This window comes from Elaeis guineensis, chromosome 15 (genome assembly GCF_000442705.2).
Source record: "Elaeis guineensis isolate ETL-2024a chromosome 15, EG11, whole genome shotgun sequence".
In the NCBI taxonomy this organism is placed as follows: Eukaryota; Viridiplantae; Streptophyta; class Magnoliopsida; order Arecales; family Arecaceae; genus Elaeis; species Elaeis guineensis.
The window spans coordinates 68694813-68712203 of record NC_026007.2 but is presented as its reverse complement, the minus strand read 5'-3'; the positions used below and the strand labels follow the sequence as shown (position 1 = coordinate 68712203).

The 17391-nt window shown below is 36.4% G+C and overlaps 1 protein-coding gene across 1 annotated transcript; it reads right to left on the bottom strand.

Moving 5' to 3' along the window:
- Positions 1-8130: 8130 nt before the first annotated feature.
- Positions 8131-15417, bottom strand: LOC140854067 (uncharacterized). Its single transcript, XM_073249439.1, is given in 5 exon segments — positions 8131-8756; positions 11577-12444; positions 14419-14979; positions 14981-15330; positions 15333-15417. Coding segments are annotated over 5 exon segments (1881 nt in total). The 5' UTR covers positions 15388-15417; the 3' UTR covers positions 8131-8709.
- Between the last annotated feature and the right edge of the window lie 1974 nt (positions 15418-17391).

Sequence of the window (17391 nt, the reverse complement as noted above, 5' to 3'; positions counted from 1 at the left end):
AAATTTCTTACAGACTTTGCTTATCTTCTAAAAAATTAAGGCCTTAATCCTTCTAATCCAACAAAAAAAAAAAAGGATGTTTGTGAAAGATCTATACTATTGATTGTAATCAATATTATAAAAATTTTCGTGATATATTAAAAATCATGTATTTTGGAGATCATTTATCTATGCATCAAATAGTTCAAAAAATATATAATTTTAATAGTTTGATATAATGTTTTTGCATGATTTATAATCTAGAAGCAGGCAAATCTATTGAATTTCGATCACATAAATTTTATGATATGTCCATTATAATCAAAGATATATATTTTTATATATCTTTCTTCATGGTTTAACAAACTAATAATATAGTCATTAATTTTTGTGCTCACTTGATGTATAGATCAATGATCTCAAAAATAGTTTTTATTATTATACAGATAGGATCAACAATATGTATTTTCAATTTCAAGTATCGATCATAAATTTTGCATTAGTAAGATTGAGATCTCAATACTTCTACAAAGAAAATAAAACATTTTCATTTAACAGATTTTTATAGTTTTCTATGTGAAACCGTATTATTAAAGATATCCATTTTTGTTATTACTGAAATCCAGCCCTCATAAAACACCTAAAAACTAACATGATGAGGCCGGCTTATCAAATAAAGGGTATGGGTTATAATGTCTTCCTAAATGACTATATTATGTAAAATACAAGTCAGCTTTGTTACATAATAAGACAATAAAATTTTTATTAGTATCAAACATGTCAAGTTATTCATTAGATCCAGATAACTTTCCAAACTACAAAGTGAAAATTAAACTAGCTCAGCTTTATTCTTACCAAAAAAAAAAAAAAAAAAAAACTAGCTCAGCTTTACCAATGAGCAGCAACTTCTGAGTGCATGCACCCAGCAGATCTGAGTGTTGGGCCAAGAAGTATATTCTAGTTCAAAGTCACAGAGAATGAAATCAGATAATTTTTCAAATAATATCATTTAAAATTAAAATATATATATATATATATATATATATATATATATATATATATTTTCTAACGGTCTAAAGATGCTGCCAGCAGCTAAGAACAACTCCCAATTAATGCAGCAAGCTAACGATTTCAAATTTTGAATTTAAATATCCACCATGCAACAATCGCATCACGGCCGATATCAGGTCAAAAGCATCAGAGGTTAACGGGGCGGTGATGGGATCTCGCACTCAAGTGGCCATGCTCTTTTTTTTTTGGGGTGGGGGTAGGGGCGTAAAAGGTGGCCTTGATATTTTTTTGAGGAAAAAGACCGCAGATGGTGGATGGTGGATGGCATCATGCTAACATATTATTACCATTTTACCCTTCGCGCTTAATTAAATAGTGACCGGGGGCGCACCAAACACCCAGCGGTGGACCCGTTCGGTCACCATAATTCCCCTGACAAATGGAGAGCCGTCCGATGGGAAGATCGACGGTTGACTTTGCCTCAACAGATGGTAATATTAAGATTTGATTTGAGAGTTATGTACTGTAGTTTGATCCCGACCGTTCAACAACTGATGATTACTGCATGGTAACGAGAAAATATTCTCATAATCCTAACAGTTAGATGACACCATCAACAAGATACGTACCTTTAAAAGTCTGAGCTCAAAAGTCTTTAAGTCTACCCACCAGAGTTAATTAGAGTTAATTGATCGTTCCTCTCCTTCCAAATGTCGGTGCTTCAAATGCTCCGGAGCAAATAATTTCTTGGATTGTAACAAATATATATATATATATATATATATATATCTTAGAGCGAAAGGGCCTGAGACTTTGATATATTTGCTAGTCGATTTGACTAATTCTATTTGGCCATCATAACACTAATTTTCATAGTTTACATTAGCACTTCAACTTTTGTAATGTTTAACCTCAATTTCACTAGGTTTCGAAAGGTTAAAAAGGAGGGTTATCCCCCGTTATGTAACCTATTATCAATAATTTTTTTATAAAAACTAGCATATCCTATTATATTGTGAACATGTTGATTTAGCGAAATCTTCGTAAAACATTGATTGGCTTTATATAACAATACATCCAAATGATTATCAACATCCAAGTCCTAGCTCATTATTTTTACCATCTTCCACTTTCATTCAAATATTATGTGAACGTTTGGTTAGTTTATGTTTTTTAAACATGGAAGATAAATTGAGGCAAATTGTTCACATGCTGGATGTCATTACATTATACTATGATGTCTATGATTACATGATGAAAATTTAAAATATTAAAAACTAAGGCAAGGTTTTTCAATCAAATAAAATCTAAAAATGTCCGATAAGATACTCATTATTTCTGGAATGATCACCCTTTACTTTTGGATATAACATATTTCAAGAGTCAAGACCATCGAGACAAGATACCGATGATGGAATCCTCTAATATTAGTGTTGATATTTGCAAGCTTATACAACTTATCTTACCAAAAGGTAATTGGGCCTGACAAGCATGACTTGGCAAGCGAAGACAAATCAATAGGTATAATAAGCACATCATTATCCTTTCAAATTTTGAAAATCATTGGGAAAACAATGATTGTATCGCATTTTGCATGCGTATGTTTGACGTTGATTTCACCTTTGTTGAGTTGAAAGAGATGTCTAAGAGTCCAAAATTATTGGTTCATTGAAGAGTTTCTACGTCAATTTATGGTAGTATGCTATAGTGTCCATTTATATTGATACCAGATTACTCTTGTCAACATTGCTAGAGGCTATTGTTGCAATGATAGGTTTATGATAATTGCTTATAAATTTTCAAATTTAAGGACCAACTAGTCTCAGGTCATAGAAATTTGCGTACAGATTTTTTTTAGCAATTAGTGTATACATATTAGAAATATAGTTCTCTTCTAGATTCCAATCTTCAGGGTGGCATTCCCATTGTTTCTACCAAAAAAAAAAACTAAAATAATTTTTAATTTAGAAAATTGCCTATTTTTTTATAATTAAGTATTAAAAATGTAGGGACCAACCAATTATAAAAAAAAAAATCCTAAAATTGAAAAGGATAATAATAACACACAATTAGTAATAGATGGGAGCATTGAAAAATTACTCAAACAAATATATACTTAGAAAAGTAATGCCACTCTGTCAGCAACCATAGTCTTAGAAAATAGCCTGACTTTATGGCAACTCCCATTAGAAGCAAATTTTCAAAAAAAAAAAAAAATTCAAAAATTGAAATATTTGGTTGGTCTCATCCCTAACTTTAGAAAATTCAATAAGGGTATATGTGAAACCTCAACTAGAGATTAACGTGTAGTCAATAATAAAACTTTAATGTTTCTGCAACTATATAGTCCAACTATAATGCAAGACACTGCTCATCTCATCATAGTGATTAGGAGTCTAAATAGAGAGAAACTACATCCAGCACTGCGTACACCAATGTGATCATGCACCATACCAATCATCTTAGTTTGTTCTTGTAGACCCCTCACTAAGATGAGTATATAATAAATAGAGCTGAAAAGAGTGGGCCGGGGTGATCAATGGTATGGCTCATGGCCACGTACTGTATACAGCGCAAGGTATAATTTCTGTTGGCTAGGAGTTGCCAAACAAATTTGCAAAGAACTCATGTACGGCTCAGGATCAACTTGCTTAGTTAGTTAATGAGATGAAAATGGCTTAAGATTCTACCCCCAGTCCTTATCTTTTAAAAAATGAAATTTAGAACTGAGTTAACTCAGCCATCCAGATCTTTATAAAGAGGAAGTGAAGGGAGAGAACTCAGGGCACCATGATCGAGGCGAACTTGAGCTAGCTTGATATCTGACAAGCTGAACTGGGGTTTTCACAGCTCGAGGTGAGCCCAGCTCGCTCATGTTGCTAGCTTACGCTGACTAATAATTTTCTCAAAAAACAAGCTAGATTATTAGGCAACCAGCTACCTAAGGATACTTCTAAGAGATGTTATTCGCGTGTAAGTTTTCGTAGAAAAGTCTGCATATTTGAAAGAGTTTGCACCGTCCAAAGTGGTTGAGAAAATTTAATTAGTTACTCCACAAGCTTCTAAAATAATTCCACTCAGCAATTCAGTAGCTAAAAGATTTGCAATGCATCTAGGAATTGATGATCCGATGTCAACTGAAGGACTTGATATGTGAAGCTGTCTTCAAACACACACACACACAAAAAAAAAAAAAATGAGGGAAAAAAAGGGCAAAATGTTTGCTAAAACTAGGTCCTTATTCTACCAAGACATTTGTGGCAATTTCCAAGTTCACTGGGTTGAGTGAGTTCCTATCAATTTAAAAAGTTGTTCATAAATACAAAGTTAATCACTTATGGATGACAAATTATAGATATTCTCCTCTTGCCTGCCCCAAAATTTCTCAATTTACTCCATCATTCGAGATGCAACCAGTCAGTCCAGTGTAGATAATCTCTCATCTAGCAAAATTATATGATTTAAATTAGTGTGCTAAATTCGAAAATGCATTACTAAATCTAATTAAATAGTGGAAGCATGTTATAAGTAAAAAGATTTCTTATCATAGTGAAAATCACTATAATATTTAAAAATATTAATAAACAGATTTAAAAGCATTGATGTCCAGTGAACTGTGATTGGGTTCCAAACAGGCCTAACCTAAATTAAGTGATCCTTTTTTTAATATAAGAATGAATCTGTTAATTGGTCATGATTAAGGACTTTTTTTTTTGGCTTCTGAGCCCTAACTCGCACCTAAACTCATCGAATTACAAGCCCAGCCAATCAACTTGATTCATCAAAATCACCTTATTCCATCAATCTTCAGATAAGGAAAGAAGGAAAAAAAAAAAAGGGAATTACCATGCTTAGTCACCTTAGATAGTTCAATTCCATACTATTCCATGTACATGCAAATTCCAAACAAGATGATATTGTATTACCTCCCAAACAAAAAAAAGGCAACTCCTCTTCAGAAAGCAAGAAAGCAACTAAGACTATCATGGTTTGTGAGAAGAAGCAAGTCAAAGGATATCTGAGTTGGAAGAGTCTAATGGTAACTCGGCATGCCAATCTGTCACCTTCCATCAAGTATTGTTGCAGCTTGAAACATATCCTCCTCACTTCCAATCCAGTCACAGTGCTTGCAACCACAATCTTTCCAACCCATCAATCCGCCAACCCTCCCTTTGTTCTTCACATTCATAACAATAACCTTCATCTCTATTAACAAAGTGGGCAATTTGAGCCAGTTTGATGCACGACTTGTTGTAACCAAGCCGACCCATCTCTCCAACGACATGTCGCAGGTGGCCAATATGTCCTTCCATGCAAGCTTTCCTCTTCCCAAGAGCTTAGATCCTGTGAACCTTCCAAGAACTGGCATAGTTCTTCTCCACCGCAGCTCGAATACAATACTTTGGTGCTGAAGTAGCTCTACAATGTAGTCTAAGGCACCCCAACACTGGACTGATTCAAGCTCGTTCCAACAAGGATTGCTTGTGGACTGGATCTCTCAGGTGTCGATGCGAATGCTTCTCCCATTGCCGGCAAAGATATAGTATCGAACAAAGAGGCTTCCGGGGAGTTCAAGATCAAAGTTTGCTAGTCTAACAACTTTCAGCTCACACTTGAGTTGAGGGGAGTCATGGGATTGAGACATTGTTAAGAGAATGAAACGACAAAGAGCAAGTTGGGTTTGGGAATGTTTGATAAGGATTTCTTATACAAGTGGTGAGGGTGCTTGGTGTTGGTGGGGCCAGTATATGGATAGAAAATATGAAAGAATAACCACAGAGAAACTGTGGGCTTTGGTAGATGGATTCAGGCTGTATCTTTCTCAAGGTGAACCGTTGGATCATATTTTATGCAATTTTTTAGACACTCCAATCTTTTGATTCTATCTGCAGTATAGATCATGAAGCTGATATCGTACTTTGAAAGTGGTACAAAGTACGATCTAACAATTCATCTCGCCAAAGAAGATCTATCGAAAGATGCAATCTGAACCCTTAGTGGATAGCCTTTGAGAGGTACCAAAGGTCCAATGACCGTAATGATCATATAAAAACAGGAGTGTGTCACTAGAGGTCGAGTTGGTTGCCATGGTGGGGCTCTATGGCTTTTACAGGCACTTTCCTGGCTCTAAAGTATTATATGAATCATCCACAAGTAGTGCACAATGCCAACATCGTCGGGTGTACTTGCCAAAACATTTCAGTGAACTAATAATTTTGAGACATCAGAAGATAGCAAATAAATATATAAGATATAGAATGAAGAGGAAAAAAAAAAAGAAGAGAGAACCACAAAATGTGGACTACCAACCTATTAGAGTTTTTGGGCATGGATCATTAGTGAACCTTATAAAGTTTATGAGTAAAATTATCAGGTATGAGCAGATACAAGCATGAAACCAGTAATAATTTGCATGGACATGAAGAAGGTGTTGAATTCACTATACGTTCTCATGTATAGAACAAGAGAATTTATAATGTCACTGTGTTTCCAAGTTACACTCTTTTAACCTAGCCAATTAATGAGGTTTTTTAGTATTATAGGTCTCAAATTTTAATATACAGAGGCCCTGCACACATGGATAATTGATTGGTTCTGAGCAATTTTTTAAGTCCAGGAAGAACCAGATCTGACCTGTTGCATTATTTTGGCATTGTCAAGAGCCATATGGACAAATATCTAGCCATCTTTTTGAAGCTCCAAATTTGTGGTAAGTCATTGTTCATATACTTTCCTCATATGATGGATCATGCGACCTTATCTCCCCTTGCAGTCCATTGGGGTTGGGCTTTGGACCCTCCTTGCATTCTCTTGTGAGGAACCAACTGTAGCTTTGAGCCTATTATTGTAAGAGCAAGTGTCATGGGTGCGAGAGTTGGATCAGTGGTGGTGCCTACCAACTGAGATTAACTTGTGGCCAGCGTTTAGCGGAAGAGCAAAGTGGACCATAAAAAAATGACATCCATAACCCTTATGGCTCATATAAGATTAAGCCACCTTCTGAAACTTGCACTAAAGAAAAATGTCCATAAAAAATCACATCCAAAACCCTTATGGCTTATATAAGATTTAGCCGTCTCCTGAAACTTGCACTAAAGAAAGTCCAATGTCCAATAGCTCTTGGGGCTTTAGTTCCCAGATTAAGCCATCTTCAGAATCTTAGTCATGCTCTGGATAAACCTTAGAAGGGATGAAGAGATAAGTTCCAAGGGCAAGAGGCTTATCTTCTTAAAATATCATATCCAATAGGAAAAGCCGAGCCTACAAAGATCTCTTGGCTCTCCCCATTTCTAACTAGAATACGACAAAAGTTACTTTTGAGCTTAAGACATGGGATGCACTGAACTTTCTTCTCGTCAAAACTGTGCAGAGACGAGTGAAAGTGGATACAGTATTATTATTATTTAAAGATATAAATAGATCAGATCGATTGAGATAGCTCGTGATCTCAATCAAATCTAATTTTTTAATTGAATCTGAATATTGAATCTAAATTCAATCCAACAAAAAATCAGATTAAATCAGATTGAATCGAATCCATGATCAAATTTTTTGACCGAACGTATCATTCAGATTGAATCTATATACAACCCAGTCTTAATCCATGAAATATAAATTTAGTTCGATTCGATTTGAATTAAAAAATATAATATTATTTTAATTTCAGAAAGAGGATCCAGTCACCCTAAATATATTGCATGCTACCGCAAACAGTTTCTCGAAGGAATAACCCAAATAATTATTAATTCATATTGTAAAAATTGCTTCAAGATGAGTAAATGTGGATATGGTGTAATCTTAACAAAAGAAAAGAAATCCAGTCACCATAAATATATATTTACATGGTACCAAAGTTTCTCGAACAAATTTACCAAAAGAAAAAACTACATTAGCTATGTTATATGCCCCAAACATGTTAGCAAGTAGATGATATTAGGAAAAAAAAAGGAATTGATGCAAACGCCTTTAAATTTAGAAAGAATGGGTTTGAAATCAATTGATTAAATCGTTTAAAAGAAGGCCCTTAGAAGTACCTGTGGAGCATACCAGAAGGCCCCAGTATGGGAAGACGAAGACGCCAATTATAGTTACTCGAACACTAACTAGAATGAGAAACAGTCCCCACTAATTCGCATAGGATGAAAAACCTTTAACATGATCTCTTCGTACCCTTAGAAGCAACAAGCAACTTTAATACATCTCAGTAGCATCCTCTTAGAATAATGTGTTGACAAGAATCAAACCAATGAACCACACTGCGTCTTCCCACAAATATATGTGAGACATATTCTAATATTCTAGATTCTGGTTCATTTGATCTGTGATAAAAGACAATATCTGACATGAAGAATAGTGAAGAGAGAAAAAGGATTACCATTGTGTAGTACTGATTTGTAAGACGCATTTACCAAAGAGCAGTAAATCCAATGAAATACAAAGTCCAACTCTGCCAAACATTCCAAAGGAAACAAACTCTTTATCAACCCATAACATCACCAAAAACACCTTGAAAGCTTTCACATTTCTAAGGATAACAACAGCAGTAATGAATAGGAAAACAGTTCTTATTCAGTTCAACTTTAAATAAGGGATCTGAATACCTCAGCAGTAATTACACTTCAAAGAACTGCGCAACACCTTTCACACTCCAAGGTTCAAAGAAGCTCCCTGATGATGATTAACAGTCTGTGACCTCATTTGTGTTAATCACTTGGGGAATCATGTATCATCTTCAGCAAGCAGCACATTATATCCATGATTCATATCTATTTCAAAAGGTCAAAATAAGATCATATAAACTGTTTACAGAAATAGATAAAGATAAAACGGTAAAGATCTCCTAAACTGACTTTAGCTCTTTTAATTCTTCCATTTCTATGATATGAAATATCACAAGCCAAAAAAAAAGAAAAAAGAGAGCAACATGGTTATGGAAACTATAGAGACAATTCACCTTTTTTAGTGGATGAGAAGGAAATGTGGACCTAGTCTTTCATGTCTAAAGTGCCACATATATTTAGCACATTTTCAGAAGTAAGGTCTTCACTTAAGGGCAACCAAACAGAAAAGATAACTTTCTTTTTGACTTTTTTTTTGCCTAAAGTGCCACATAGATTTAGCATATTTTCAGAAGTAAGGTCTTCACTTGAGGGCAACCAAACAAAAAAGATAACTTTCTTTTGATTTTTTTTAAACTGAGAGAGAGAGAGGGAGAGAGGGAGAGAGAGAGAGAGAGAGACCCATCCAAGGAAAGTAACCTAGGTTCAAATACTTTGGAATGCACCATTCAGGGGTCAAATTTAGAACCACCTCCAAGCAGATGAATGCAACCACTGGACTGTTTTCCAGTTCACAGGATGAAAAAAAAAGTTGTCTAGGTTGATGGTGGAAATTTTGCTGAAGCTTTAGTTGCTGGAAATGAAGGAACATAGACTAAAAGACCAGAAGAGCAAACCTAATGAGGAAGTAAAAAATGAGAACCTTAAGTGGGTAGGAAACATGCAGAATGGTGTGTAATTGAATGAAATGGACCAGATTCGTTTGGGATCAGTCGGGCCAAATTTAAATCAGGCAGCAAAGCTAATTTGAATGATACTATGAGAAATTTTTATTTATATCCTCTTTCAATTTGCTAGCCTTATTGATGATATTGTTTCCCTAACTCAAACAAAGAAAATGCCTTTCAAAGTCAATAGCATTTGTCACATTTTCTTTTTGAATTGATGGAAAGATTCTTGTTTTGAACGAAAAGGTAAGAAAATGGGGAAAGTGAACTACAGCTTCTGCTCAAAATCACTACCAATTAGTCAAAAGGTGACAGTTTAAAACTAACTTAGCAGCTCTTACATGAAAGATACACTACAACCTACCAAGGCCTCTTTTATCAGCAAAATGTTGAAATGTGCTGCCCCTCAAAAGTGTTAGAGAAAATGAATATTGCAATCAATGTAATATTTCCAAGAAAAGTTTCTGAAAGTTGCAAATTATCACATAGGGAAGGTTGAGTCTAGGACCTCCACAAGAACTAGAATAACAAAAAATTTATACAACACCAGATAGTTGAGATGGTTATGCTTCTTCCCATGAATATATGTGCACATGTATCACGAACCACATTAATAACTGCTGGAGAAGAAGAAGCACATCCATCTCATGTTTGAAGCCTAAAAAATCTAGTTTTGGACAGTTGTGCCATTATCATATAACAGAACACTCAAAAGAAGAACAATAAAAGAAACAAACTACAACAAAAAGGTAGTTCTTTTTATATTGGTGGGCCTCATTCTCTAGGGATTTAACTTCTCTATCTGTGTAAAAGATGGTTGGATTTGGGACAACTCACTTCAGAGGACAAGCAATTCCCAAAAAGACTGATTAGACATTGAGAAAACAGTAATACTGGTGGGAAGCTCCAATGCTTAACTTCCATTTTCTCAAAAAAAAGAAAACAACTAGGATATGATGTGAAAAATATGCAAGAATGCCCTTCATGCCATTTCAGATATGTATAAGGTAGGTGACATGCTCCAAATTAAGCATGCAGAAGCGAAAACAAGAAGGAAGATGACAAGAAGAGAAAAGAAGGTGAAAAGAAGATGCAAATATACTCAAAAGTGGAGCTTCCCAACACAAAGTAATAATAATCAGATATCATGGTTTATTAATGAACTTTTCTTGACTGGTCTTTCAGTAACTTCACAAATTGGCTCTTGCAGCTTCACAATCATGTAGGGTACAAAAGGACCATGGGGCACATGATCCAAACTCAACAAATCTGATCCCCTCAGGAACAGGTCAGATGGCATCCATCTTTTCTACCTTTTGATTAGCAAATCAGGTATATTATAAATGGATATGCTCCACCAATCAGAACCAATCGGGAAGGTTATACGTGAGTAGGATTGGTTATGTAAAGTCATTATTTGACATATGGTTGTAAAGCGAGACCAGAAGCAGGGAAATGCTGGAGTGGCATTAACCTTCCAAGCCCAAGAAGCACCTACAAGTCTGCCTTTGATCAAGCTAAAGCATGTTTATTAAAAAAAGAAGGAAAAAACGGCTTCTTTGAAGCTTGCCCTGTCAAAGCATATTGTCAGATGAGGCAAAATGGTGTAGATAAATAAGTATTCATATATTGATTTTATTATTGGGTCTTACTCCTGGAAATGAAAATTCAATCCAACACAGCTTCAGGTATATTATCTTGGTCTACTGTCAAAGAATATAAGCAAATGTGCATCAGCCATACCACAACCAGACAAATATTTACACATCCAGTATTTCCTACAAGGATTGACATAAACATCATTTATTATGTGCCGCTAAGTAAATTTGCTGCATATGGAACAGATGGGAGAGAAACAAATACAAATAATATTATTCTAAAATCAATTAGCTTCTTTGGGCATACAAAGAACAATGAAATAGATTACTGAAAAAAAATACGCATTTTAACGCATTTAGCACAACTCAACAAAAGAAATAATATAATATGCACTTAGCATATTAATACCATAGTCATCACTAAATTGTATGCAGTCAAGCATGGTTATTTGTTTTTTTAAATTAACAAAGAGTTTTGATACCTTTTGTAGAAGCCTTGTCATATATATCTTTCCGGTTGTCATCATTTTTCCATTCACTCTCATCATCATCTGCTTCTCTTCTTCCATCATTTCCAATATCACTTTCGCTAGCTGTCTCCCACTCAGAATCATCAGCCTCTTGGCCAAATACGTCTCCAGTATCACCCTCACAATGAACTCCCCCATGCTTTATAGCTGCTTCTCTGAATAGCCATGCAGCACGCATCTGCTTCTTGACTAACCTTTCAGCATAATCAGGAACTTTATTCTGTCTCAAAGAAAGGTCAGGATCATTTGACTGAGAACACTCATTAATGAAAAGAATGGCATCTAACAAGCTCTCTTTAGCTAAAGCAAGCATATCATATGCTTGGGCTCTTCTCCACAGGCTTTTGGCATGACGATTAGGAGGGTTATGAAGGCACAATGCACGTGTAGCATCGCTAATGGCTGCCAATGGCTGCTGCAAGAGAAGATAACATTGAGCTCTATTGCTGTACAACACAACTCTCTCTTTTTTTGACTTCATGGGACACAATGCCAGTGCTTCAGAGTACTTTGATGCAGCTCCTGCAATATTTCCTGAAGAAAATAAAGAATTTCCTTCCAGCTTAACAACCAGAGCTGCTGCCTGCTTTATATGCAGATCCTCCTTTGGCATATTCTTTTCCCATTTTAATCTCTGCCTGGAACTCAAAAGCTCATCAATCTGCTCTTTTGTATGGCTACTGATAAAATTGCGTGCTGTCCCATGTGACTGTATACATTCTTGAAGGACACTAACAATGCTGTCCCCAAGTCTTTTATGATCACCAAGAGTTGAAATTTCTGCTAAATCTATAAGTGCTGGGGCTGCCTTATCGATCACCTATTAAACAACAAATACAACATGCTTCAGAGAAATACAATAAATTTCATTACTAGAACTTTTGATGTGTTGCAAATAAATTCTGTAACTAGTTAACAATATAAGATTAGTGTTGTCACTGAGAATTGATATAACTCAGGCCAATCAGCCAAAAGGTGAGCTGGAGAGCTAGAGGAGGCAATCAAGGGACTCAGGTAGCTAGCTGCGGATCTTAAAGCGGTTGATGGTGGCTGGATCTTCATTCCAACACCGGAATCGGCCCTGAAACACTACAAGCTGAGAAAATCCACTTGCTAGGGATTTTCCGGTGTGGAACCTCCGATGCCTAAGTCTTCCTCGGTGGAACAGGGAAGGTTCTAAATGAAAGAAGGCAGGGGGGGGAAGAGAGAGAGAGAGAGAGAAGCCAGAGTTTGTGTTGGAGATTTGAGTGGTGGTTAGGGAGAGGCTAAGAGAGAACTTTGTGAATTCAAGAGAGGCTAGTCCCCCCAAAACTTTGCTCAACTTGGAACTGTGAGAGACTCTCATAAGGATATCCTCTAACACTCGCCTTCTAAGCTCACAAGTTGGACTTAGTGAGTCAATCAGACCTCAGACTCGAAAAGGCTTCTTCAAACTTACCTGTAGGGTCCCTAGGGAATGGTTTATACAGACAAGGGCCAGAGCCCATCACGATCAGCATCGTAGGACATGCAATGGAGTTTGTTGAGGATAACTGCTCCCACATCCAGAAGATGTGATGTAACATGGTAAGATGCAGATCTCACAATTAGAGAGACAGTTCCACCATTATGGGCCAGTTGTCATCGAATGGGGGGAGATTCGGACACCTCTAAGCACCTTCGAAGAGGCCACGTGACGGGAATTGGTTGGCTGAAGTGAGGGCTTCGTGGCTAGTCCATGTCAGGAATCGATTGGTTGGTAGTGCCCCACCAGCTGAGTCGAATACAAGGCGTATCAATTAGTAATAATGCTATAATTGAAATGCCAATGACTCCATGAGCTCGAACAAGAACTGTTTGAGCATTAGCTTTGTAATTTTAACCATTAAGAGCATCATCAATAGGGCACTTTTTGCACAATGTTTTCTATGTCATTGGTCACAGAATTTAAGATGTCGGTCAAGGTTATCATGTTTAATAGTTTAGGAAAAGCTTGAGATAGGATACATTTTGCTTATACTTGTTCTACTTATGGCCTTATTTGAGTATAGCTCCTGCAAAAAATGAACATATGACTCTAAGATTGTTGATAAACTTTTTGCTAGAAATAATTGGCCATGGCCATGTTTTACAATGTCAAGAAACCATGTAAAATCTTATATCTGAATTACAGTGCTCTTTGAAACTAGAGCATTGCATCACCATACTGCCCTTGAATCCAACATTTTGCTCAAGCTTGGAATTGTGGAGAAAGCTCTTAAAGCTTGTGCTACATTTCTCACAGAGCATCTTCTGGAGGAAGATGAGCCCACCAGACCGGCACTCTGCTGATTGCTCTGTAGTTCAGCTTCCTCATGTGATGATCTAGATTAGCTAACAGCTGAATTTGTAATTGTCCATCTTTTGAGACATGGTAAAACTTTATTGTCATGATTATGTTAGGATCTGGATTCTTTTTGAGGTTAGAAACATGGAAGACCGGGCAGGTGATCTTACATGCCCGAAAGAAACAACCAGCAAACAAAGAACTGAAGCAGCTCTTGCAATTGTTTGAACACAGGCCTTTGGAAAGGAGTGGCTTAATTATGAAATGGACATTGTTTTCATAATCAGAGTCCCAAACATCAATAAACAAGAAACCTCCTGTGCAGGATTGGTTAAAATCTCAAAATGCCGCAATAAGGCTAACAACCTTTACACATTCCATTCCAGGACATTTGCTTCCAGATTCATTTCTAATTGCAGTTTGTCCTAACCATGTTAAATAAAATGGATAAGCAAATATAATGGATGGAACATAGATATAGCATAGTACCTTATGGCAAGTACTTGGATCTTGAAGTAGCCAAACGAGACAATCAATGGCCATGTACTGCCAGTCATCTGATGAACGAGCAATATTACATAGTGCGTCAATAGTACCAGGACAGTTAGCAACAGGACTCCTCCCAAGCTTGTGCTGGCAAATTGTTCGCAGTAAACCAATACCAGCTGGTGAGTTCTCATTGACAAGCCCACCCCACATGCCTGGTAATTTCATTAAAAATTCTGGCTTGCATATATCAGGGAGAAACTCGGGCTTGAAAGCAAAGCAGTTAATTAGCTGAAGAGACCAGCACTGTAACTGACTGGCCCATTCCTCTGCTTTCCTGGATTCCATTTCCACACCACCCATCCCCCGTGTAAGTAGATCACAGTGATAGCTTAGTCTCCTATCCACGAACTGGTAAAAGTGAGAGTAGACAATCTCCAGAGAACTTGATGCCAGCTGAATGGCAAGCTCAAGGACTTCTCCATGACTTGCCACTGCAGGAAATGTACTAGGATATGTAGCCAAGTGTCCCAGGGCCCTAACTGCTACCCTTTGCTCCACCCAGGGTCAACCTACCCCGTAAAAGTTCAACTAAGGGAGGAATGACTCCAGCATGCACTGCAGTTTCTGCAAACTCTTCCATATTCATCGTGTAAGATCCAATTATATGAGCTGCATAATAAGGGATGTATATGTTCTGGTCATGTGTAAGCCAACGCCTGTTCTTTAAGCCCTTCCATATCAATGCAGCCATGCATTCAAATATTCCCAAGTTAACAAACTCAGGATCATTTGGATGCGCCATGGCAGTGTTCCAAAGGCCACTGATAGGGAGAACCTGGCCATCATCATCTTGAGAAGGAAGCTCTCTAAAGAACTTCAGTATACTTGTTCTTCGTTTATTTGGATTCCCTCTTTCATGACACAGAAGAAGCATCCTGGGTAAGGACAGTCAGATGATATCTTATCCATGATGGAAGGACCAACCGTTAGACTCACTTTATTGATTCAATTACGTGTTGTATCTGGTTACTGTTATAGCTGCATCATTTAACCACATAAGTTAATGCATCAAACGATTCAAATATGAATTGATAAGCAACTAGCTTGGAAAGTAAAAACAGAATCATGAAAATCAGATAATCAAGTCTTTATTTTATAAGTCTATGCAGTGAGATAGACATAATAAGTTTGTAATCCAAACAGAGAAATCCTTTTCTGATTGCAGAACTAATGCAAAAGGAAAGAAGTGGGTTTGTAGCAAAAGATGAGATTTCACAAGTATGCAATATCACTTAGTATAATTTGACAAATCAAGCTGAAAAGATCATTGAAGCAAATATAATTATATTGCATTAAAAAAGAGTCCTGCATGGGAATATTTACAACATAAGTATACAAGCAACTATAAAATAACATATAAGGAAAATGCTTAGTATGGCATGTCTCCTCACCAGAAAAGCGCAATGGACTAGCAAAATTATCGGGTTATATGATCAACATCAGTGAGAAAGAATCAAGATGTCTCATTCAACAGGAAGTGATGATGAGCAACTGCAGAGCATAGAATCTGGATTAAATATTTAGTTCCCTTAGATGTTCAGAACTGCTATGGTACGTTAGCTAGGTGACTTGGCTGCTGTATGCTGGATCCAGCAGATGTGGATTTCAGTGGAAGCTTACGGTTCCTACTTATGATCACTTTGTGCTTCCTCTATCTCCTAGCCCTTACACATCTAGCAACTCCACTGCACAAATACAAATATATTCCAATTGATGGCTTATTATCACACATAGCGCAGTCAGAAAACCAAGAAGATATTTCTGGGGGTTGTCAATGACATATATGGTGACATCTTAACCTCTTCAAGTAAATTCCGTTACTTCAAATATCTAGAATCTCCAAAATCTCCACTTCTTTTCCAACTTATTGATAGTTTGATGTCTCGCCTAGCATATCAACCTAACCGATGTGCTTTACATAGATCCTAGAATCAAAGTCCAACATCAGCTAAAATTTTAGAATTCAGTTTTTTCACTCTTTGATATGCTATTCTTTCTAGGAAATGGGAAAAATGGTTCCCATTTGCAAGAACCACATATGTGACACCAAAGTTGCAGTGTCATCTCAGATTACATAGACCTAAATCATGCAAATTCTTTTCCAAGCAAGCTAAAGCCTTCTCCACAATCCAATATAAAACTCCTATTAGTTCCAAATATCTCCGTGAAAAATCATCAAAAAATTTCACTACAAAAAAACCAGGAATGAAAGTGTGAAACCTGAAATTCAAGTCTCCCAACAGTGTATGGCTGCTGCATATGGAAAAAAAGAAGTTCCTTAATCCAGTCCTAGCGGGTGGCCGAGATTACGCACAGAGTTTAGCATTCAAAATATGATCGTGTCTTTAGAAAATTAATATGAATGAGCCTATGCATATAACTATGGATTTAAGGTATGGTCTAACCCAACCAACTAAGAGTTAAACAGAATCTGGACAAAACATCAACAAAATGGTACCTCCAAAACATATAGTTCTACAAACATACTGAGATTATTAGCAATCGTAATTTTTATATTCTAGTCGACAGATATAAATCTATAAACTCATGCATCAACACAAACAACAATTAAGAACTAGTGTAATACTAGATGTATATGGTGAAAATATAACAACAATAGGTAGCAAAAGAAAGAAAAATAACAAAAATAATACACACACGCGCGCCCCTTAATTAGCAGACGTTCATTTAAGCTAAAGGAAATTAATCAGTGACATATAAGCACTTTCTAACTACTTAAAGAAAATTGAGAAGGTGACTAGTCAGAACAGTGTCTGCAGCTTTCAACTGCGAAAAATAATAAAAGCTTTGTAGTACGACTACAGATATTAAAGAAACAAGTTGCTGACAAATTCAAACTACAAAAATATTTTGTTAGTCTTTAGAAACTCAATGTTCTAACAATTTATTCAA